A 23,608-nucleotide genomic window follows, 5' to 3' on the forward strand; every position below is an offset into this window, starting at 1 on the left:
TATGGCCTGGTGTCAGCACCTGTATGTAGCCGCATAGCTTGCTTCTGCGTTAGCTAATGGTTAGCGATAGCCTGGTTGAGCTAACTGTTAGCCAGTTAGCTGTTTAGCTTCGACGTTAGCTGCCGGCTGCGCTCGGCTGGGAACGTTCGTTTGATGCTATCAGTTAGCCTTGAGTTAGCTGTTAGCTTGTGCTACGACCATTGACATTAGCCGTGAGAATAGCAGGGGGTTCTGGCACTCTGACTACGACATCATCTTTGACAGAAGATGTAGTCGGGCCTGCACCATGACAAGGCTCTGGCCATAGCTTATTTTTGTCCCGACAGCGAGAGGCCTTTCGTCAACGTGGAGACCTGTGTTGCGGCCTTTCGCCCTGCGTTCCTTGGTGCAGGTAAGATTAATGAAAATGTCATGACATTACCCCACTCTTCCTTCCTTCCCCTCCCGAATGTTTTGTTAATAACGATGTTTTTTTCCAGGCAAAACATATGTTACTTCACAACATTTGGAGATACGACATGTGCTGTGTGTGAATTCATTTGTTCGTTTGTGTAGCTTGGGTAGCGTTGGGCCGTTGGCCAAAGCTGTGTGTGGCCTGGGCCCCGTTTCATGTACCGGGATAACCGAGTTAGCCGGATAACTTTAGCTGGATAACTGGGTTAGCCTGACTTTCCGATTTCATGTACCTGGATTTTCCAAATCACCATGACAACATATCCAAAAGTTTGAGCCTGGTCGAAGGCAGAGTTCAAGTTCAAGTTAGCCTGAACTATCGCCACGCCCCCGCAAAGAAGTGACAGCCCGTTTCCTGAAACTATTCCCACAGTCTACGATCTGCATTATACCATTCTGAATTACGTTTTTGTGCTCCATTCTTCCAGAGGGGGCTTTTGAAATGTAAAATAGACCCAAAATGCTGATATTAAATTCACTTTGTCCTAAATAATGCACGTTATATATACCGTGGCGACGGTGGCGCTCGCTCGTGCGACGTACACATGATGTGGTTATTTTAATTGTAACTGGGATTAAGATGTCTGATGAGATGCGCTGTTTGACGGATTTGAGAAATTGAATGAGCCGTTGACGTCACATGAATGAATGAGGATAAAGAAATAAAACTTCATTCAAAATAAGGGATATTCTAAACACGGGTCTCTCGTTCATTAATGTATAAACAATGAATCTATCCCATCTGGCACAGTGGCCCAGCGGTAGCGCTCAAGTCTCCCAACCTAGTGATCCGGGTTCAAATCCCCGTGTTTCCAATATGATTTTTTTGAATATAATATTAATGATTATACGCCAAAGTAGCCTGGTTTTAAGTTAAAATATTATAAATCTACATGCATTGAGGATGTCATTCTTTATATAGCTCTCAACGTGCACCAAATTGAATTATTCCTATATTGCAAAAAGAAGGACCCCGGTCTTGAACCCGGGTCGTCCGTGTGGAAGTCAAAAGAACAACCCGTTGGACCACAGTAGAGATAAGTTAAACATTGACTATACATCAATCAATGGGCAAGAAAGCCGTCTCGTAATTCTGTATAACAGTTAACTAGTTATTTTCGCTAGCAAGATCTCATTTGATTATTCAATCCAGCAGGCAAGTTTAAAGAAATATAATCTGGTTGATTGAGGTAATGAGGGACTTAGAATTAGCCTATAGATAACGCATTTAACTTGTCGGCGAGGCGATTGAGCCTATTGCAATCTGTCAATAAAGTCTTAAATCAATTAATCAATCAATGCCGTTGAGAATCAGGGTCTCTGCCATCGATACGTGCTGGCTTTCCACCTAAAACGGGAGCGCGCATCTAGCCTGACTTGAGCCTGACTCTCAAGTCTGGCTTGAGTTAACGAGACTGAATCCTCCTTTGTGAAACAGGAAAATCCCGGCTTTGAACATCGGGTTAACTGAAGCTGGATAATGGACATGTTGATCGACTTAGTTGAACCACGTACATGAAACAGGGCCCTGGTGTCAGTAGCCTACCTGGCTAGCCTTTAGCTGTCGGCCATTGGCTCCTTGCTGCTTTGTTTTCTCTTGGTATAGACCCTCTTCTCTTTGGATTTAAGTGTTGATCTTTGTCCTTTTGGATCTATGTATATTCATGTTGCCTTTGTGAAGTTATCTTTTCCTTCTGTTTTGTTCTTTCATTAAAAGTTGAATATCCTTTAGGGGGTCATCTTTGCTTATCTCTCTCATACATGCTCTCTCTCTAACACACATGCTCTCTCTCTCTCTCTCTCTTTCTAACACACACAGTCTGCCTATGGCGGCCTTTCTCGATGGCTAGGCTGTGCTCGCTGAGTCTGTACCTAGTCAAGGATCTTCAGTCACAGTGCTCAGGTATTCTGCCACTGTGTACTCTCTGTTTAGGGCCAAATAGCATTTCAATTTCTTTCCAATGTGTCTCTCTCTGTACACTGTATATTGACTGTAGAACGGGAGCTCTCTCTCGCTCTCTCTCTTGCTATATATCATGCCCAGCCTCGGGCAGCGCTATTATTTACGAATATGTTGACTGTATGAAAAAAAAAATATATATATATATATATATATATATATATATATATATACTTTTTTTTTTTTTTTTTTTCCCTTTTGGGGGGGGGGGGGGGGGGGGGGCTTGCGTTTAAATCTCGCACAGGGCCTCGCATTTCTCCCAGGCGGCCCTGACTACAGGATTAGGTATTACGTTTGTATTTGTAAGTACGGATACAGATGGAGTTTATGCCAAAAGGTTTATTGTTTTGCACTTTATTTAGTTTTCTGAAGAATACATTTGTAGATTGTATTTTTGTATGATTGGGTTTATTGTATTTTTGTACAATAAGATTACAAAGTATTGGAATGTTAAAGGATATTTTCTATATATGCAGTCAGAATAAACCCGCTGCCAGCTGAGCAAGGCAAGAAAAGTAACGTGTCTATTCCTCATCATTTCACAGATCCACAGTATCAAGTCAAGGTATGGCTGAAATCAAAGCAGCAGTGCTCACATATGTAGACGCGGACTGTTTATTTTTTTTTTATTTTTTTATTTTTTTTCCCTCCTTTTTCCTCCGTTTTTCTCCCATCCCAATGTTAGTCGTTATGCCAATTTCCAATCCCCTTCCTGGTCGCTGCGCACCTACCCCCTATGGTCGGTCTGGGAGAGTGGAGGCTATCACATGCTTCCTCCGACACATGTGTAGCCAGCCCACCGCTTCTTTTCACCTGGCAGCGCGGACTCTCACTGAGAGGGTGTAACATGTGGAAGGATCACACTACCCCCCTTAGATCCTTTTCCTCGCTGAGCAGGCGCCCCGACCGAACTGTAGGAGTCGCTGTTTACAACGACCAGGACCCACCCACCAGCTTTCCCACCCCTAACACTGCCAATTGTGTTAGTATGAACGAACAGCCAAGCTGGTAGCAATGCCGAGAGCTGGGCTCGAACCCGGCATCTCCTGCACTAGTGGCGAGCGCCTTGCCCACTGCGCCACTTAGCCGCCCTGATGCAGTGGTTATTTGTTGTTCTGATTTGTTTTAATTCTGTATTTTACTGTTAATTTTATTATAACTTTTAGAAAAGCCTCAATGGACTAGTGTGAAAACTAGCACTTGTGCTATAAACACGCAAAACAATGCATCTGGTCTGTCCACTGTGGCTGGTCCAATGTAGCTGTGGTGTCCATTTTAAATAAACGTTTTCATTCATTCATTCATTCATTCATTCATTCATTCATTCATTCATTCATTCATTCATTCATTCATTCATTCAGTGCACCCTTGCCTGTGTATCACCTTGGCCGACTCAGATCCCCCTAGGTCTGAGGCCGGTAACACAATCCCTTTGTGAATTCACCCCACAGTGTCACAGATGTGAAACTGGCTGGTCTTACACATGACGCATTGCATGTGAGTCACCACTAGGGGCAGAATGGCTAACGGCATGGGTGAATAACATGAGTGACAGACTCACAGTGAGGTGTTGGCTGTTGACCTTCAGGTCTTCACACATCCTGAGGAAGGTGTTGAGGTTGAGATGATCCAGCAACAGACAGACAGACACACTCCTCTTCCTGCTGGCCTCCAGCAGATCACACAGCAGCTCGACGTCACTGAATGTGTCCATCACTATGGCAACGACCTGCGTACAAGAAGACAGACGAACAGATAGAGTGAGTTCCAGAAAGTCAACTAGCGGCTCCACGGTCTCTGCCAACAATAATGAAAGACCCTCACCACCCCAACAACAGCCTGTTCATGCTGCTGAGGTCAGGCAGACGCCTGCGAACACCAGCTACTATAGGACAGAGAGACTTCGGCTCAGCTTCTTCCCCCAGGCCATCAGAGCCTTGAACACTGAACTCTCCACACACAAGCACACATGAGCACACACACGACACACACACTGTACACGCTCACACACTAGCAGCCACTTTAACATGAGCAAACACACACTCATGCTGCACACCCTCACACTTATGGCCACTTTACAAAAGGAAAGGTCACTTTAAGAATAGTATAGTATAACTTGAGATTGTATAATATAGCATGTACATAAAGACCCAGTGCCTCATCCGTAGCTAACAGTGTATTGCACTACCACAGGACCTAGCATGTCCTACCATGCTCTGTAAATAACTCATGTACATATACCGATATGCCCTACTCTGTTTACTTGTTTTATTGCACAATGTCGTTCTACTGGATTCTATTATATATTACTATTGTATTATGCACATCGTTGCGGGCAAGACCACCCGCATTTCATTGTATACTCGTATGCCGTGACAAACTCTTGACTTGAACATCAAGGCCACTGTGGTAAATTCCCACAGACTTTCTACAATAATTTGAGGTTATTGTAGTACAACACAATGAGATTGACTATCTGGAAGGAGGAGGAAAGATTCATACTTGATAGAATTGTTGGTCTCCTCATCTGACTTAGCAGATGAGGAATAAAACGTGTACGCCAGACAAACCAGAACTGTAGTTCAACTCAGCTGATTTATTTGAACCAGGGCCAAGAGTGAATAAAAGGTTGCCTTTCACATACAAAAGATTATCAGAAAACATTAACAGGGCTGTCTGTTGTACAGAAATATCACAATCAGGTTTGCATCTCCAACCTCAATAATGTACATAAAACAGTCGGTAACATAATCTGAACATACATTGACCATGCTGCACACATTTATACATGAGTAAATCTGGTTTCAGATATTAAGGATTTACACTAAACTTTAAACAACAAATGGTGTTTTCCCATGATTTACTCACATAAAATGCATCAGTCAGTCTCTCTGGTGGTGGAAGGAGCGGTGGAGCACGCAGATCTGGGTGGGATCTGGGCTCCAGAATTACACTTTGTGGGCCCTTATATCCTATCATGTCTAGCCAATATTAGCACATGGTTGATCCAATCCAGCGTCTTCTTCTGGGGGTTGGGTCTTGTCCCACGGGTGGGGGCTGGTGTGATGTCATCTTCCCTCAGTGATAAGAAGGGGGGTCTTTCTGGCCCCCCCCCCCCTTTGGTGTGGCCACTTGAGTACAGAGGCCTGTTTCAATAAACCTTTAGATAACTTCGCTTGTGACTTAGTGTCCATGACTAATCATCTCTTCAACAAGTCTAAACTGGTCTGCCCTGTGGTCAGCCCAGCTGTCTTTGATCAGCATTTACATACAGTCAGTTCGAAAAGGTGTAGTGGGGGTTGCGAATGGCTCTCTGTTGTTTATTTGCTGCAGCTGTCTCCACTGACAGTCGAGACTCTTTTAGCCACTGAGTCTCTCTCTGCTATTGAAAGATACATCTGGTTTTTGATGTGGTCCTCTAATTTATTCACACATATTAATTATGAAATTCAACGTCAATTCTACCACACCACCTAATCATCCCTCTCCTTAATTGGTTGATCCTTGTCTTCTGAGCCTTTCAGCTCAGTGTCCTGTCAGCCGTGGTCCATGCTTCTTCCAAAGCTTCTTCCAAGGCTGGGTGCTACACTTGTCCTGGTGCTGAAGGACAAGTGCATACTCTACACTGTAAAGGGCTTTGTGTCTGAGTACTAGAAAAACAAGTGCATACTCTACACTGTAAAGGGCTTTGTGTCTGAGTACTAGAAAAACAAGTGCATACTCTACACTGTAAAGGGCTCTGTGTCAGAGTACTAGAAGAACAAGTGCATACTCTACACTGTAAAGGGCTTTGTGTCAGAGTACTAGAAAAACAAGTGCATACTCTACACTGTAAAGGGCTTTGTGTCAGAGTACTAGAAAACTGTTATTTAAATGCTATCATTCATTCATTCCCTCCCTCCCTCCCAGCCTGTTGTACCGTAGTGGCCTTCCTGATGAACTCTCGGACCAGGTCCTTCATGCAGGCAGCCTTGTTGTCTGACTGGAAGTGGACCTCCACGCTGGGCGGACCCAGCTCAGGCTGCCTCCAGTCCACACCTGGGCATTTTATCATTTTATGGAGGAAAAAATAACCTACTTGAGATGAGAGGAGAGAAGGGAATGGGACCAACTGTCTACAACATGGAATGGGAAAACATGCAGAACAGATCGCTAACGCTGTCGTGTCCCTGACGAAGACGGACAGGAGCACTTGGAGTGGTCCCCGGGCCTCTGGGAAGGACGACGGGATGGGTCAAGCGCAGAGAGGACATTTCAATGGCGACCCAAGAAATGCATGTGTGTGTGTGTGTGTTCTGCGTCGCCCATTCTCAAGTGTGTGTTTGTTGCATGATGTAGGTAGCAATGTGCTACAAATAAACACTTATTCAAGTCCAGTTTCATATGACATATAAATAATAGGTTACTGTGTGACCAGATACTGATATGACCTATAAATAATACTGCATGACCAGATACTGATATGACCTATAAATAATACTGCGTGACCAGATACTGATATGACCTATAAATAATACTGTATGACATATAAATAATACTGTATAACCTATAAATAATACTGTATAACCTATAAATAATACTGTATGACGTATAAATAATACTGTATGACCTATAAATAATACATAATACTGATATGACCTATAAATAATTCTGATATGACCTATAAATAATACTGTATGACCTATAAATAATACTGTATAACCTATAAATAATACCGTATGACATATAATACTGTATGACATAAATAATACTGATATGACCTATAAATAATACTGTGTGACCTATAAATAATACTGATATGACCTCAGGGCAGCTCTGGCTGCTATCTCAAACCATGCCCCTTTTCTTGATCCTCCAATCACAGCTGTCGCTTACCTCAGACAAACTTTGTTTGTACGAGGAAGTCCGAGGTAAGCGACAGCTGTGATTGGAGGATCAAGAAGGCAGGGTTTGAGATAGGTCCATTGTAGCTTACCACCACCGGTATGACTGTGTATGAACGAATAATGGACTCTGTGAAGCGCTCTGGGTGTCATGAAGAGCGCTATATAAATCCAAGCCATTATTATTATAAATAATACTGTATGACCTCTAAATAATACTGTATGACATGTAAATAATACTGATATGACCTATAAATAATACTGTATGACCTATAAATAATACTGATATGACCTATAAATAATACTGTATGACCTCTAAATAATACTGTATGACCTATAAATAATACTGATATGACCTATAAATAATACTGTATGACCTATAAATAATACTGTATGTCCTATAAATAATACTGATATGATCTATAATGTTATGGTTTGTAACCGACCCCAATCGCACAACACAAGACAGGTATGAGAGTAAGCCAAGAACTGGGCATTTATTGAAACACACAGAAAACCGGCACTGTCCCTTTAAGGGAGAACACAAAAATACTGGATAACAAGAAATGGGAAAGGTACAGTGCCTTTAAGAGGCGAGCTGGCTAAGGGGAAGGCAAAGGGAAGGCTAACGGAACAGGGCCGGGGCAAGGGACAAGGCAGGAACAGGGAGGACCAGGAGGACAGGACAGGGAGGACTAGGAGGACTAGGAGGAGAAAACAGGGACAGAGGCCCGCGGAGGCGGGCTGGGGACAGGGAGGACTAGGAGGACAAGAGTGGGGAAAACAGGGACAGAGGCCCGCGGAGGCGGGCCGGGGACAGGGAGGACTAGGAAAACAGGGTAGGGCCTTGGAGCAGGGCGAGGGCTGGAGCTGCTTACATGGACAGAGAAAACAGGCAACGCCTGGGATACAAGCATTAATGAATGTTGCTGCTCTGCAGCTTCTCCCGGGATGGTTAGTCTGGGGAAGCAGGTGGGTACGTCAGAGCCGCTCTGCAGACTTCTCTCGGCAGAATCTCCGAGGTGGTAAGCGGGACCGAGAGGGAGAAAGGGAGCGGGTTAGCTCAGAGTACAATAGGGAACAGAGCAGGTGAACAGGAGAAGTGACTTGTCCCAAAAACAGAGTAATCCCGGTGACAGAATCTTCGGTGTATATACACACTGTGAGTAACGTCCCAAACACAAATCCACGTGATAGAATTCTTCGGTGCAAATAAGCACTGTGAGCGAAGTCCCAAATACAAATCCAAGTGATAATCTCTTCGGTGTGTAAACACACAGTGAGCGATGTTAAGGCCAAATATTATCCCAAAGAACAATCCAAAAAAGCTGAACGCTGGGTGAGTGACTGTCTGACAAAAAGCAGGATATCTTCAGTGTCATTTAAACACATGAAAACGAATAGGATCAAAGACAGTCATAAAAACTCACCCAGGCGCTGTGCGTAAAGAGGGCAGGATCAAACAGGACGAGCGCGTCGCCACGGGGAACGGTTGTCCCAGCGGAGGTCTGAGTGGTGCGCGACTGCTTGGAGTACGCGCCGGTACGAAGGGCGCATCTGGCGCGGAGGTCTGAGTGGTGCGCGACTGCTTGGAGTACGCGCCGGTACGGAGGACGCATCTGGAGTGCGTCTGAATGCGCGTCTGGAGTGAAGAGCGCGTCTGCGCGGAAGAGCGCGCCGGCTCGGAGAGACGCATCCTCCCGTAGAGTATTAGGAAGCGATGCGCGTCTGGAGTGAAGAGCGCGTCTGCTGCGCGGAGGTCTGGATGCGCGTCTGGACGTCTGCTGCGCGGAGGTTTGAAGTGGAACACTGGGATACCTCCCGTAGAGGATTAGAGAGCGTAGTAACAATGTCTCCATCCAGGCAAACGGCGACAGGTGGCCAAAGCTTGAGTGCACCTCACGCCGGAGATGAAAGCAGCATAACAGACAGAGAACCTCCCGAGGGAGTCTTGGTGATAGAGATATGATACGGAATGATAAGGGCACGACCCGACAAGGGACAGAGGGGAAGAGCCAGGTACTTAAAGCCCACAGGGGTGCTAATTAGAATACACATCAGGTGCGGGAGGTAATTGATAATCGAACTAGAAGTGTGAGTTCGGCACCAGACCAATCAAACACATAATGACAGGTAGTCCAAGGGTGTGGTTGCTGAAGAGCAAACGAACGCGAGGGTGGGGGCTAGTGAGGTGAGGAGAATGCAATTGATTAACAGAAAAATAAAGGAACAGAGCGAGTAGGCTTAAAGGAACAGAGCGAGTAGGCTTAAAGGAACAGAGCGAGTAGGTGAGCAATGGACAAAACCTCACATATAAATTAGAAAAATTTGGGGCATATAAGATACCATGAGGGGAAGCTTTGAAAAAGACCCAGGTGAATAGTGTTAAATTTTTCACCAATAGATATGACCATGAAAATTACAGAGTTCATTACTTACCATCGCTTAATGCGCCAGAGGGCGCTAGTACGCCAGTGCTTTAATCAATGGGGGGACTGCGAGATTTGCGTGTGCTTAAAATATATCTTATATTATAGCTATGGGTCTAATACACCCGTCGATTATCAGTGAGTTGCTTCCAGTCAACATGTACAAAACGGATTGTTTTTTCATCCGTACATTTCCGTTTTTATACCGTTTTGAATATGAATATAGTTTTTTGGTGATTCTTAGTAATCCCAGGAAAAGACGCGATAATAGCCCTTTAGTGGAATACACTAAACACGTTGTCATTTTTCGCCTTATTATCTAATCATCCTGAAATCAACGCTAGATCATCGTTATTATCCTTCCTCATGCAAGAATGAAAAGGGCCTCGTAGTGCGAGGCTCCCCCAGTCCCCTCCTGCACCCAACGGTACACAGCCACACACACACACAGACAGCCGCGATCTGGGTAGAAAGAGATATCAGATCAACGCAAGATTTTATATATAGAGTCCTTACCTGACTTCCGGTTTGACGACAGTATGTGACGGTCGCATCTGTCACAAGCTCCGCTCCATTTTTTGTTAATTTCGCTTAAATACCTACTTTATACAACACTAATGTGTTTAAACCTCGACTTATATATTAACTAAGACCTTCAACTAACTATATCAACAGTGAAACGCAGCATGCGACCAAAGAAAGATAGCTCAAAAAGACGTGAAGCAGATTCTCCAACAGCAGTCGGCGCGGTGACACGTTCAGGGAAGGAAAAATCAGACGCAATTGAGAATAAAAAACCTGACAATAGCATGGATTCTAACATTCAAACGACCTCAGCAGAGACAGTCATTGACAGTATTCCACCCGACTTCAAAACGCGGATGACAGATATGTGAAAATCCTGACCGACAAGGTTACTGATATGGCTAAAGCTGTGGATAGAGTCGAGGCTAATGCTACCGCATTTAAGATAGCCATAGAGGCTAAACTTGAAGATATCAAGACACAGATTGTAGCACAATCCGATCGCATAACGGCGGTTGCAAATACTGGGATCGAATACTCACGGAAGCAAGAGGAGAAGAATAAGGAACTATCTGAAGCTATCGCCGAAGTATCAAAGGAAATGCAACTGGAAAACAAACAGCTCCAGCAGTTGATCCAAGACAACAAGGAGGAGAACTTGATCCATCTGCTAGAAATAGAACGGCACGCCCGCAGATTCAATCTCCGTATAGTGGGTCTGGATGAATCAGTCGACTGCACAGATGACAAGTTTGCTGCAGTACTATTCGAAATCCTAGGTTCTGAAATCCTATCTACAGAACTGATAGTGGACAAACGCTACAGAATTGGATCTGAAAACTACAATAAAAACAACAAGGAAAGAGTGATAATTGCTAGTCTACGGGAAACTGCAACAAGAGACACGATTATCAGGGAATCACGCAAGAGATGGGGAAAACTGATGTACAAAGGAAAAAGAGTGTGGTTTTATGAAGATATGTGCAAGGAAGCCATAACTCTGCGGGCTCACTACAAGGTTGTAGTAAACCAGCTATATGAGAAAGGTCTCCACCCCATCCTACGGTACCCTGCAAATCTTTCCATAGTTGAGGGAGAAGGAAAGAGATTCATGCTACGTTCGCTTAAGGCGGCAGAAGAATACATGAAGAAGATAAAAAGTGGATGACAAGATTCATCTTTCACGGATAACTCTACAATTGCATGGACATCAAAAACGGCAACATACAATCTTTTGACAACATTGAGAAATAAGTAATTTGATATAAAACGCTAAACACCATATAAATATAGATTCACGGTAATATGCAGATCTTGATCTGATACCGACCATTTTGGAACATTCTAGATTTGTATACTCTATTTTTCTTACTTGAAGGCTATGAGTCATAACGGAATATTCTGGAATACACTGGATGGTTATTGTTTTAGGGCTCGAGGAATGTTCTGGAACATTAAAGCATCAAACTGCAAGTAACGAGCGGCTGACAGCACTATGGAATACAATACCTTTTTCAATGATGGCCCCGTGAAATAACAATGATATGAGTCTTGGTCATGAAATAGACGTGAAGAACAACGACCACCATAATAGATTAATGATCACGCATGACGGTGGACGATCTGCATACAAGTATTTAAAATCTCCTTGTTGTTTAGATGTGTAAACATGCAAAGGTATTAAAAAAATTTAAGTAGATATTCCCGGATTAGATGGGTTTTCGATATCTAATTCTAAACATCACTATTTCTTATTCTTTATTTCGTTATTCTGAAATGTTCTAACCAATAAATGTTAATAGAAGGTTTAAAAAGAAAAAGAAAAGAGGTTTAAATGAGTATACCAATCGAGGTATAATTTTCATTCTGTTATAATTACATTAAGGAGAGAGAGGCTTGGTCACAGGTGACATTCTATTAAATTAGAATGAAAGCATAGATCCTATGGTATACATAGGAAAGATTAGGATAAATTGCTCATCCTGGGCAGACCGGAGGTGCAGGAAAGGAAGAGGTTGTACGCAAAGGAGGTATCAAATAGGTACCTTGTACGACTTTGTAAGGGAGGGGGGATCAGGTTTTTTTTTGTATATATGTATGTTTTTATGCTCGGCTCTCAACAGGACCTCAACAGTGGGATATAAATCCATTGTGAATTCGCACTCCAGAAATATTACCAACAAATACAAATCAATATGTATAGATTATGGCTAGTTTGAATATAATGATCTGGAACACTGGGGGAATAAATAATCAACATAAACGCAAAAGCGTGCTCACATTGATGAAAAACAAACAGGTTGATGTGGCTCTCTTAAGCGAAACACACATTTTAGTGGGAGACAAAGCTACGTTAGCGGACAACACATACCATAACATTAGTCACTCTTCCTTTGGAACGAGAACCCGTGGAGTTGCTATAGTCGTGAAACGGAAATTGAATATTGAATTGAAGGGAGTATGGTCTGATGCAGATGGTCGGATAACCATAGCTAAGATTATACACAAGAATAGGAAAATAGCGTTGGTAGCGGTATATGCCCCAAATCTATACGAAGATAATTTCTACACTGCACTCACTAGGGAAATGTTAAACCTTCCAGAATACTCATTTATAATTGGTGCGGATTTTAATGCCATTTGGGACCATGGGTTGGATAAATCTTATCCCAACTTTTCCAACGAACAAAAAAAGTCATCTAATGCGTTAAAGGATTGGGCAAATAATACAGGTGTAAATGATCTATGGCGATCACTCAACCCCACGACCCGGACGTACTCTTGTCGATCAGCAAGACATAAAACACTCTCCAGAATAGATTATGTTTTCGCAACACCGAGACTATTGATAACTATGAAGTGGAGATGGTACCCAATGCATTATCAGATCATTGTTATTTACTCCTAAAAGGATAATTTGGTGTACTATCATCCCGAGCCCCAAGATGGCGCTTTAACACAACACTGCTGAATAACAAGGAATTCATTACACAACTCAAAGAAGCTCTTTCAGTATTCCTACCAGAGAATGTGAACTCGGTGCCGGACCCTAGAATATTATGGATGTCGGTAAAGGGAATGATCAAGGATTTCACGGATAGCTTTTCATCCAAAATACGCAAGAATCGATGCTCAAAACTGGCGGAATTAGAAACGCTCTACTCTACATTATTTACTTCTTTACAATATAACGACTCGGCTCGACTGGAATCTCAAGTTAATTTACTAAAAATAGAGATTAACGCCATTTACAGACAACAATCTGAAGTACAAATACGTAGCACAAGACAACAGCATTACTCTCAAGGTTCCAAACCAAGTCACCTACTAGCTACGCGATTAAGAGTTAACGCAAAATTTGCAGATATAACCTCCATTAAAGCACAACAAGGACACCAAAGAAATAAACACGACATTCAAAGAATTCTACTCCAACTTGTATAAATCAGAAACGACCTTCGATCAAAACAAAATGGACACATATCTTAATCAAATTAACCTCCCCAAACTTTCAGAGGATGATGCTAAACAATTAGAAACACCAATCACACTAGAGGAACTCAGGAAGGCCATATCCGAAATGCAAAGTGGTAGGGCTCCTGGAAGAGACGGTATCCCACCAGAAATGTACCTCTCACATTGGGACATAATTGGACCCCTATTACTTAATATGATTTTATACTCAATCAAGGAGGGGAACTTTCATAAGAATGACAATATTGCACTGATAACAGTCCTCCTTAAAAAAGACAAAGACCCCACCGAGTGCGGTAGTTATAGACCCGTAAGCCTCCTCGGAACCGATATCAAACTGTTCTCTAAGGTATTAGCCATCAGACTTCAAAAGCATATGACGTCTTTAGTTCATCCGGATCAAACTGGCTTCATAAGAAACCGTTTGATCACTGACAACATAAGACGATTACTATACGTAATAGATGCCAGCAAGGACGACACCACACCCAAGGCGATGCTGTCCCTGGATGCAATGAAAGCTTTTGATAGGCTGGAATGGTCCTATCTATGGGCAGTATTAGAAAGGATGGGGTTAGGAAAAGGATTCATTGATATGATTAAAGTATTATACAAAGACCCATCGGCCATGATTACAACAGGTATAATCACCTCCGGAATATTTCCGGTATCACGCTCTTCTAGACAGGGTTGCCCTCTTAGTCCCGGACTATTCGATTTATCACTAGAACCTTTAGCACAATATATAAGACAATCCCAACTCATAGAACCAATCGTAATCAAGGGCACACAACACAAAATTAGTCTATATGCGGACGACGTAATACTCATGTTCATGCAAAACCCTAACACCGCAATGCCTCATCTTCTCAAGTTGATTAATGACTTTGGCGACCTATCGGGATTTAAAATAAACTGGCCAAAGTCGGCTTTCCTTCCACTGAACGCCCCTGCAAAGAATACAAGTCTTCCAGAAGAAATACCAATGGTTAAACACTTTAGATGCTTGGGAGTTGAAGTATTCCCTACCATAAACCAAACGGTGAAACACAATTACATAGAAATCCAAAATAAAATCAAATGCGACCTTGACAGGTGGTCAAAACTTAAAAACTCAGTACAGGCACGGGTTTCAATAGTTAAGATGGATGGATGGATGGATAAAGTATTCAAAAACCTAGAATCAACTTCATCAGCTCAATGCTTCCGTTACCCCCTCCAGATGGTTACTGGAAAAAATTACACTCTTCCGCATATAAATTTATTTGGAATAACAAACCACCACGTATAAAAAGATCCACCGCACAGAGAAACAAAGCTGACGGAGGGATGGCAATCCCAAATTTTTTCCACTATTTTAAGGCGTACACTTTAAGACCACTGACAACCTGGTTTGAACCCCAAGCATCAGTATCCTGGAGAAATTTAGAAGTAAATATAGTAGCACCACAGAGACTGCAGGACATAGTATACACCAAAATATCAATTAAGCAATGCGAACTGAAATTTGGCCCCATAATTACACATACGATCCGGATATGGCGTGAAACACAAAACAAATATTCTAATCCACATAAATGGCATAATCATACTCCCTTATTCAATAACAATGCACTCTTGATTGGAAAACGACCTATAAGATTCCCGATATGGGATGTTTTTAACAAACAAGGTTTTTGTAGTTATGAAGAAATACGCAAAAAATGTAATCTCACCAAGTCCACACATCTTTTTTACTTACAGTTACTGTTATGTTTGAAGTCTCACGGTGTTCCATTAAAGACACCAATTGAACACCACAGATACCACAAATTCTTTTATGAAAGAGAGACATCGAGAGGTTTTGTTTCAGATTTTTATCATCAATTATTAACGTCCTCGTACGAAACCCTCCACCTAGACTCTGTTTGGAGGAGGGATATACCAGACCTGGAAAGTGATTTTGATTGGCAAGAAGCCTGGGCAAATGTTCGACTTGCATCAAGGAACCCGGACCATCAACAATATATTCATAGGACATACTTGACTCCTATAAGACTGAACAGAATGGGTCTTAAACAAGACTCCAAATGCTCCTTATGTACAAATGGGGACGAGGGGACATTTATGCACATGTATTGGGACTGCCCACCAGTTAAGATATTCTGGGAAGAAGTGACCCAGCAATTATCAAATCTCTTAATTCTGAATATACCGGTACACCCCTCTATATTACTGCTGAATGATGTTTTTGAATATGCAGTACCTATACAGCAAAAGAGATTGGTTTTATCTGGTATTACAGTGGCTAAAAAACTGATAGCATCACAATGGTTTCAACCGGAAAAGATTTGCCGAAAGGTCTGGATTCTTACATATCTCGATGTGATTTATCTAGAAATATCTACAGCAAGAATTTTGGGTCTCAATGAATCCAAATTGACAATGTGGTTAGAAGTGGTGGAGAGAATAAAAGCTAGCATTTAATGGTAGTGTCTGGTTAGGAGCGAAGGATAATGGATGGATTATCCATTGGGGGGTCCAGGGCGGGGGGTGCGAGCAAGAGCATATATGTGTAGGGGAATAGATAGCAGGTATTAGGGGTATATCTTGTATAAGACATTTATCCAAACGGTGAGTTAACTGATGTACACTGTTTTACAATGCTTGTATATCTAATCGTGTGTTGTCATGTTTGTTTATGTGTTTGTTTAAAAAATAATAAAAAAATAAAATACAAAAAAAGAGTCCTTACCTGGTATCTGATGTAATGCAAAAGAAATAATCCAATTATCTGATCGCCATTCCAAATACTGCTCATGGAGGTCCGTCCCACATTACCGAGCGTTTCACATGAACGGGCGGGCGGGGTTACTGTTCCATGCCATCATTGTAAAGCCCTACCTCGCCTGAGTATTTAAACCCTGCCCGCACGGCTCGGATCGTCCCAGAAAAGAAACTACACCATTTCTAATGGAGTGCAATACCAGCTGGAAGGCATATGCGGCGGTATTTGCCCTTTTGCAAGCTCAGACCCATTCCCAATGATAACATCAGGCTGGATGGATGAAAATGAATGGATATTGCTAATAAAAGAAATAACGATTAAAACCTGACTATACAGGGGGCGGTCAGGTGGCATAGCGGAGATTGCGCTCGTCACCAATGCAAGAGGCTGCGGTCTCGACTCCCGGAGTCAGCATTGCCTTGGCTTGGGCTGATCGCTATACTAACTCGTTTGGCTGTGTTAGGGGGAGGGAAGCCGTGGGTGGGAAACTGGCGTTGTGGACAGCGACGCCTACAGGTCAGGTCTGGGTGCTTGCTCAGCGGAGGCAGGACTTGAGGAAGGCAGCGTGACCTCCCACGCGTTACACTTCACCAATAAGAGCCCTCGCTGCCAGGTGAGAAGAGAGCCACTGGCTGTCGCCGCACGTGTCGGAGGAAGCGTGCGGATACTTCAGGGTTCCCTTGTACCGACCAGCAGGAGAACATGCGCACAACAACCAGGTAGGGGAGGGGTGGGAATTGGCACAACGACTAAATTGGGACGGGGAGAAAAACAGAGAAAAATCGGAGAAAGAGAGATGAAAAAAAAAAAAAAAACCTGACTATACTCGTGATTGGTGCTGAATGGTCTGCGAGTTAACCCGACTATACTCGTGACTGGCGTACAAACAAAAAATTTAATACACGTTTTTTTAAATGGTTTGTTTTCATGAGCAAATGGTGTAAAAATTATCTATGCGCTAATTTGCATAAACCACAACAGATGTAAACATTGAATAAAGCCAGGTGAAAATGTCTTGTTGAATGTTGTTGACATTTTACAGTGAAAAACGTAATGTTAAGGTAAATGTCTGAATGTCTGCCTCGCTACCATTATCTGCACATCCTCTTCTGTGAGAAGGTGGCATCTGGTTCTACTTACGTTCAGTCTCAGGTCACAGGTCTTACCACCAACACCAGGAGCAAAGTGCCACAGCCTGCCAGTGCTCTTACAAGTACAGGAATGGAAGGGATCAACACCTGACATTTTTACATTTGACTGCAACTTTGATTTCTGCTACGTTTATTCTATTGTATTGTGTCATTTTGTATCCTGTGTACTTCATTGCCACTGTGACAATATCAAATACTCCTGGGGATTAATAAAGTATCTTATCTTACAGATGGACTTTGTCCTACAGAGTGGGGATGTCGCGAGAGATTTGTGCCAATTAAGACAACCCTACCTCCTGCTCCTGAGAAGCGTCTGATTGCAGCACCCTGAGATGCAGTTGTAAATAAACAATATGGAGTGCTCTTCAGCCTGTGGACACTGCAGGAGCGCGAGTTGCACAAACTCAACGCAGATGGCCTGTGGCGAGGATGTAGATGAGATTGTCTAGTGCCAAGTGGTGCAAAAAAATAAATGTGAACGTAGTTTGATTGTTTGATCAGTCTAGCCACTTTTTTTTTCATTTGACCTACTTGTTGTCCTCTGCATTCTCCTCACCCTTTGTCTCCCATCCTCCCTCAGACTCATCTCCCAGAAACAGCCCCACGGACCCTCAGCCCCAAACCAGATCTCTGCCATAATAATTAATAAATACACCCACTGGCTTGAAGTACCTTCTGCCTCCTTGCCTCTCTGTATGAATGCTCATGGGTTCCATTCAGACATTTACCTTAACATTACGTATTTTACTGTAGTAGGTCAATATAAGATTCAACAAGAAATGTTCACTTGGCTTTATTCAATGTTTACATCTGTTGTGGTATTTATGCAAATTAGCGCATACATAATTAGATTATGCACTATTTGTTCATGTAAACATACAATTATCTTCATGTAAGTAATCAACTCAGTAATTGTATCTATTGGTTAACATTTTAACCCTATTCACCTGTGTTAAATAGGGTGTTTTTCTTATGATTATTGGGTAATAAAAAATAAAATAAAATTTGAAGTTTTTTCCTCACTCAGGGCATATTGAGGATACAAAATCAGTTGAGTTTGCTTCTTTTGCAATTTGTTCTACCTTTTTTCATAAAATTACACATCCACCCTATGCTGTTATGTCCCTGCGCTTCAGGGAGCAGCCTACCGTCAGGCCAGTTGAGGTCCAGACCCGGTTCTGAAGGATCACTGTCTGTGGACACTGCAGGGCAACCAGCTCCTTCATCACCACCACTATCTTCATCATCATCAACTGTTGTGATAGTGGAACATGAGACCAAAGTTATGTAACAAGGCTGGGTTCAACTTACTTCACTTCAAGTGGATCTTTTCCAAATTCAACTATTGGAAATCCTTTGGCTTTAGAAGGTAGTGATATCTAAATGCACTCTTATTAGCAAACAAATATGTATTTCTGTTTACATTTTGATTGGAATGAATTGACCCAGCGTTAATTGTGCAATAATAACAAGACCGGAGATTACTGAACAAGGATTTACACACGAGAGCAACAAGATAAATGTGTTTATCTTTGTCACTGAGATTAAATAAATGAAACACAGATTTATTATGCTTTATGAATGAACAGTTCTCTATCAATGTTAATAAACAGTTCTCTATCAATGTTAATGAACACTTCTATATCAATGTTGATGAACACGTATATATCAATGTTAATCATGACTTCTCTATCAATGTTAATGAACACTTATCTATGAATGTTAATGAGCACTAATCATAAAGTGATCATCATCATAATTACACAAAATAAAGAATACTGCCCCACCCCTTTATACACACACACACACACACACAAATACCTGTGTTTGCATCTCTAGCGTTCTCCAGGATGTAGCTCTTCTCCAGAGCTGACAGGAAATCCACCTCTCCCTCAGCGGTCAGCATCTCCTGGTAGCCCTCTGCCCCCTGGCTGAGCAGGCAGTCTGCCGCCAGCCGCACGCTCTCATTGTAGCCCAGATCCAGCGAGGGTTTGCCGGCAGACGGCAGCAGGTAAGAGGAGGCAGAGTGTCGGAGGTCTTGAACCCGTCGCTTCACTTTCCCCACAGGCTTCGACCTCATGTGCCGCAGTGCGGACAGACAGCTGGCGTCCATCAGAGTTGAGCGCTTGAACCTCGAGTTCCAGACGAGGCCTTTGTCCTCGAGTTCCAGTGGTAATCTTCTAGTTGAGTTCCAGAGGTAATCTTCTAGTTGAGTTCCAGTGGTAATCTTCTAGTTGAGTTCCAGAGGTAATCTTCTAGTTGAGTTCCAGAGGTAATCTTCTAGTTGAGTTCCAGAGGTAATCTTCTAGTTGAGTTCCAGTGGTAATCTTCTAGTTGAGTTCCAGAGGTAATCTTCTAGTTGAGTTCCAGTGGTAATCTTCTAGTTGAGTTCCAGAGGTAATCTTCTAGTCTGAGTTCCAGTGGTAATCTTCTAGTCTGAGTTCCAGTGGTAATCTTCTAGTTGAGTTCCAGAGGTAATCTTCTAGTTGAGTTCCAGAGGTAATCTTCTAGTTGAGTTCCAGAAGTAATCTTCTAGTTGAGTTCCAGAGGTAATCTTCTAGTCTGAGTTCCAGTGGTAATCTTCTAGTTGAGTTCCAGAGGTAATCTTCTAGTTGAGTTCCAGAGGTAATCTTCTAGTTGAGTTCCAGAGGTAATCTTCTAGTTGAGTTCCAGAGGTAATCTTCTAGTTGAGTTCCAGAGGTAATCTTCTAGTTGAGTTCCAGAGGTAATCTTCTAGTTGAGTTCCAGTGGTAATCTTCTAGTTGAGTTCCAGAGGTAATCTTCTAGTTGAGTTCCAGAGGTAATCTTCTAGTTGAGTTACAGAGGTAATCGTCTAGTTGAGTTACAGATGTAATCTTCTAGTTGAGTTACAGATGTAATCTTCTAGTTGAGTTCCAGAGGTAATCTTCTAGTTGAGTTACAGATGTAATCTTCTAGTTGAGTTCCAGAGGTAATCTTCTAGTTGAGTTACAGATGTAATCTTCTAGTTGAATTCCAGTGGTAATCTTCTAGTTGAGTTCCAGTGGTAATCTTCTAGTTGAGTTCCAGAGGTAATCTTCTAGTTGAGTTCCAGTGGTAATCTTCTAGTCAGAGTTCCAGTGGTAATCTTCTAGTCTGAGTTACAGTGGTAATCTTCTAGTCTGAGTTACAGTGGTAATCTTCTAGTCTGAGTTACAGTGGTAATCTTCTAGTCTGAGTTACAGTCGTAATCTTTTAGTTGAGTTCCAGAGGTAATCTTCTAGTTGAGTTCCAGTGGTAATCTTCTAGTCTGAGTTCCAGTGGTAATCTTCTAGTCTGAGTTACAGTCGTAATCTTTTAGTTGAGTTCCAGAGGTAATCTTCTAGTTGAGTTCCAGAGGTAATCTTCTAGTTGAGTTCCAGTGGTAATCTTCTAGTCGAGTCTTGCGTTGAGCCAAATACACAACCCTACGTTTTACACCAGTTGGTGTACACTGGGGGCGACAGTGTACAGTTGTCTGGTAATCCGGAGGTTCCCAGTTCGATTCCCGCTCCTCACGGGCAGCGTGTCGAAGTTTCCTTGAGCAAGACACTTAACCCCTAATTGCTCCCAATGAGCAGGTTGGCACCTTGCATGGTTGCCTCTGCTATCGGTGTGTGAATGTGTGACTGAATGGGTCAAATGTGAGGAATAAATTGTAAAGCGCTTTGGATATAAAAGCTGCTATATATATGCACCATTTACCATTTACCTATAGTGTGTTTATAGTGGGGCGACAGTGGCTCAGGTAGAGCAGTCATCTGGTAATCCGGAGGTTCCCAGTTCAATTCCTGCTCCTCCTGGGCAAGACACTTAACCCCCTAACTGCTCCCGATGAGTAGGTTGGCACCTTGCATGGTTGCCTCCGCCGTCAGTGTGTGCATGTGTGAGTGAATGGGTCAAATGTGAAATTGTAAAGCACTTTGGATAAAAGCACTATATAAATGCACCATTTACCATTTATAGTGTGTCTCTATACCCCCAAGTCTTCACTGCAAGTCAACTGGTTACATAAGTGCTAAGTATCAGGATGTGTTGAATACATTTACATAAAACGTAATACTATGGAAGCCTGACTGAGGACTATTGGTGGTCAGCTGCTGTTCTTGGGGTTATCTAGCAATCTTCTCAGGTCAGGATATCTAGACCCTAAGACAAGAGGCAGCTGCCCATGGAGCTCTATGCATTGAAGGAATAAAAACCTACTATATATCAAGTCCGGCTCAGAACCAGTGGTCAAGTCTTCCGTTTCTCTCCAGTACTAGCCAAAAAAGTACAAAAATGTATTAAGGGAGAACAAATACACCTGATGCCATGTAGTTCAGAGGCAAAGAAGGGTTCTCATGGACCCCTCTGGTGCCGCTCACCGCTGGTCCACGCAACGCTTCAGGAGAGGACAATGCACAGGAAGATGAAGACATCGGAGCATTCGTGTCGAGCGAGTGTCTTCGTCAGAGCCTTGTATCAAAGCACTGCATCTCAGGTGTCCTCTGTCTGTCGAGGTTCGGTTGGCAGAAACATATATACTGGCGGAGAGAGAGAGAGACCCACCCTCTTTAGGTAAGCAGGGTGTGATGCCAGACAGGTGAGAGAGAGAGAGAGAGAGAGAGAGAGAGAGAGAGAGAGAGAGAGAGAGAGAGAGAGAGAGAGAGAGAGAGAGAGAGAGAGAGAGAGAGAGAGAGAGAGAGGGGGGGGGGGGGGGGGGGGGGTGAGGAGAGAGAGAGAGAGAGAGAGAGAGAGAGAGAGAGAGCGAGAGAGAGAGGTGAAGTGAAAGAAGCAGCCATGTAATGTGGAGATATGTCACTCAGCAGGTGTGTGTGCAGAGACAGATTAAAACACAGAGACAGGGGAACCAGATGCAATTATTAAAGGGATAGGTCTGAATTTTGGAAGCCTACCCATATTTCTTTCCTACCAATGATGATGTTGATGGATATCAGTCTTTCTCTGCACAGTCCATGCTGTTCTTTATGCTAGCGCCGGATAGTCTGTTAGTCACGAACCAATGCACAGTCAATGGGGTCGAGCTCCTGTCTGCACAAACTGAGTCACAAACCAATGCACAGTCAATGGGGTCGAGCTCCTGTCTGCACAAGCTGAGTCACGAACCAATGCAAAGTCAATGGGGTCGAGCTCCTGTCTGCACAAACTGAGTCACAAACCAATGCACAGTCAATGGGGTCGAGCTCCTGTCTGCACAAGCTGAGTCACGAACCAATGCAAAGTCAATGGGGTCGAGCTCCTGTCTGCACAAACTGAGTCACAAACCAATGCACAGTCAATGGGTCGAGCTCCTGTCTGCACAAGCTGAGTCACGAACCAATGCAAAGTCAATGGGTCGAGCTCCTGTCTGCACAAGCTGAGTCACGAACCAATGCAAAGTCAATGGAGTCGAGCTCCTGTCTGCACAAGCTGAGTCACGAACCAATGCAAAGTCAATGGGGTCGAGCACCTGTCTGCCTAGTTTGTGTGCAAATCTGTCAGTTCGTACAGACAGGAGCTTGACCAACATTGACTTTGCGTTGGTTTGTGACTAAAAAAATATTATCTGTAACTAGTATGATGTGCTGAGAGAGACTCTACTAGCATGAGGTGCTGAGAGAGACTCTACTAGCATGAGGTGCTGAGAGAGACTCTACTAACATGAGGTGCTGAGAGAGACTCTAACATGAGGTGCTGAGAGAGACTCTACTAACATGAGGTGCTGAGAGAGACTCTACTAGCATGAGGTGCTGAGAGAGACTCTACTAACATGAGGTGCTGAGAGAGACTCTACTAGCATGAGGTGCTGAGAGAGACTCTACTAGCATGAGGTGCTGAGAGAGACTCTACTAGCATGAGGTGCTGAGAGAGACTCTACTAGCATGAGGTGCTGAGAGAGACTCTAGTAGCATGAGGTGCAGCATGGACTGTGCGGAGAGACGATTGTATCCATCAACGTCATCACTGGTTAGTAGGAAATAGGGTTC

The 23,608-nt window shown here is 43.1% G+C and overlaps 1 protein-coding gene across 1 annotated transcript in view; it reads right to left on the minus strand.

Moving 5' to 3' along the window:
- The window catches only part of fam83a (family with sequence similarity 83 member A), a gene marked incomplete at both ends in the record, with an annotated part of 52,345 nt that extends 32,590 nt beyond the window's left edge, over positions 1–19,755 (minus strand). Inside the window, 3 exons of the mRNA XM_084338692.1 lie at positions 3,975–4,142; positions 6,333–6,451; positions 19,464–19,755. Of these exons, the coding sequence (XP_084194818.1) occupies positions 3,975–4,142; positions 6,333–6,451; positions 19,464–19,755 (579 nt within the window). The remainder of the gene's footprint in view (positions 1–3,974; positions 4,143–6,332; positions 6,452–19,463) is intronic.
- Positions 19,756–23,608: the final 3,853 nt, after the last annotated feature.

The sequence above is a fragment of the Notolepis coatsorum genome (genome assembly GCF_963971535.1).
Source record: "Notolepis coatsorum genome assembly, contig: SCAFFOLD_430, whole genome shotgun sequence".
In the NCBI taxonomy this organism is placed as follows: Eukaryota; Metazoa; Chordata; class Actinopteri; order Aulopiformes; family Paralepididae; genus Notolepis; species Notolepis coatsorum.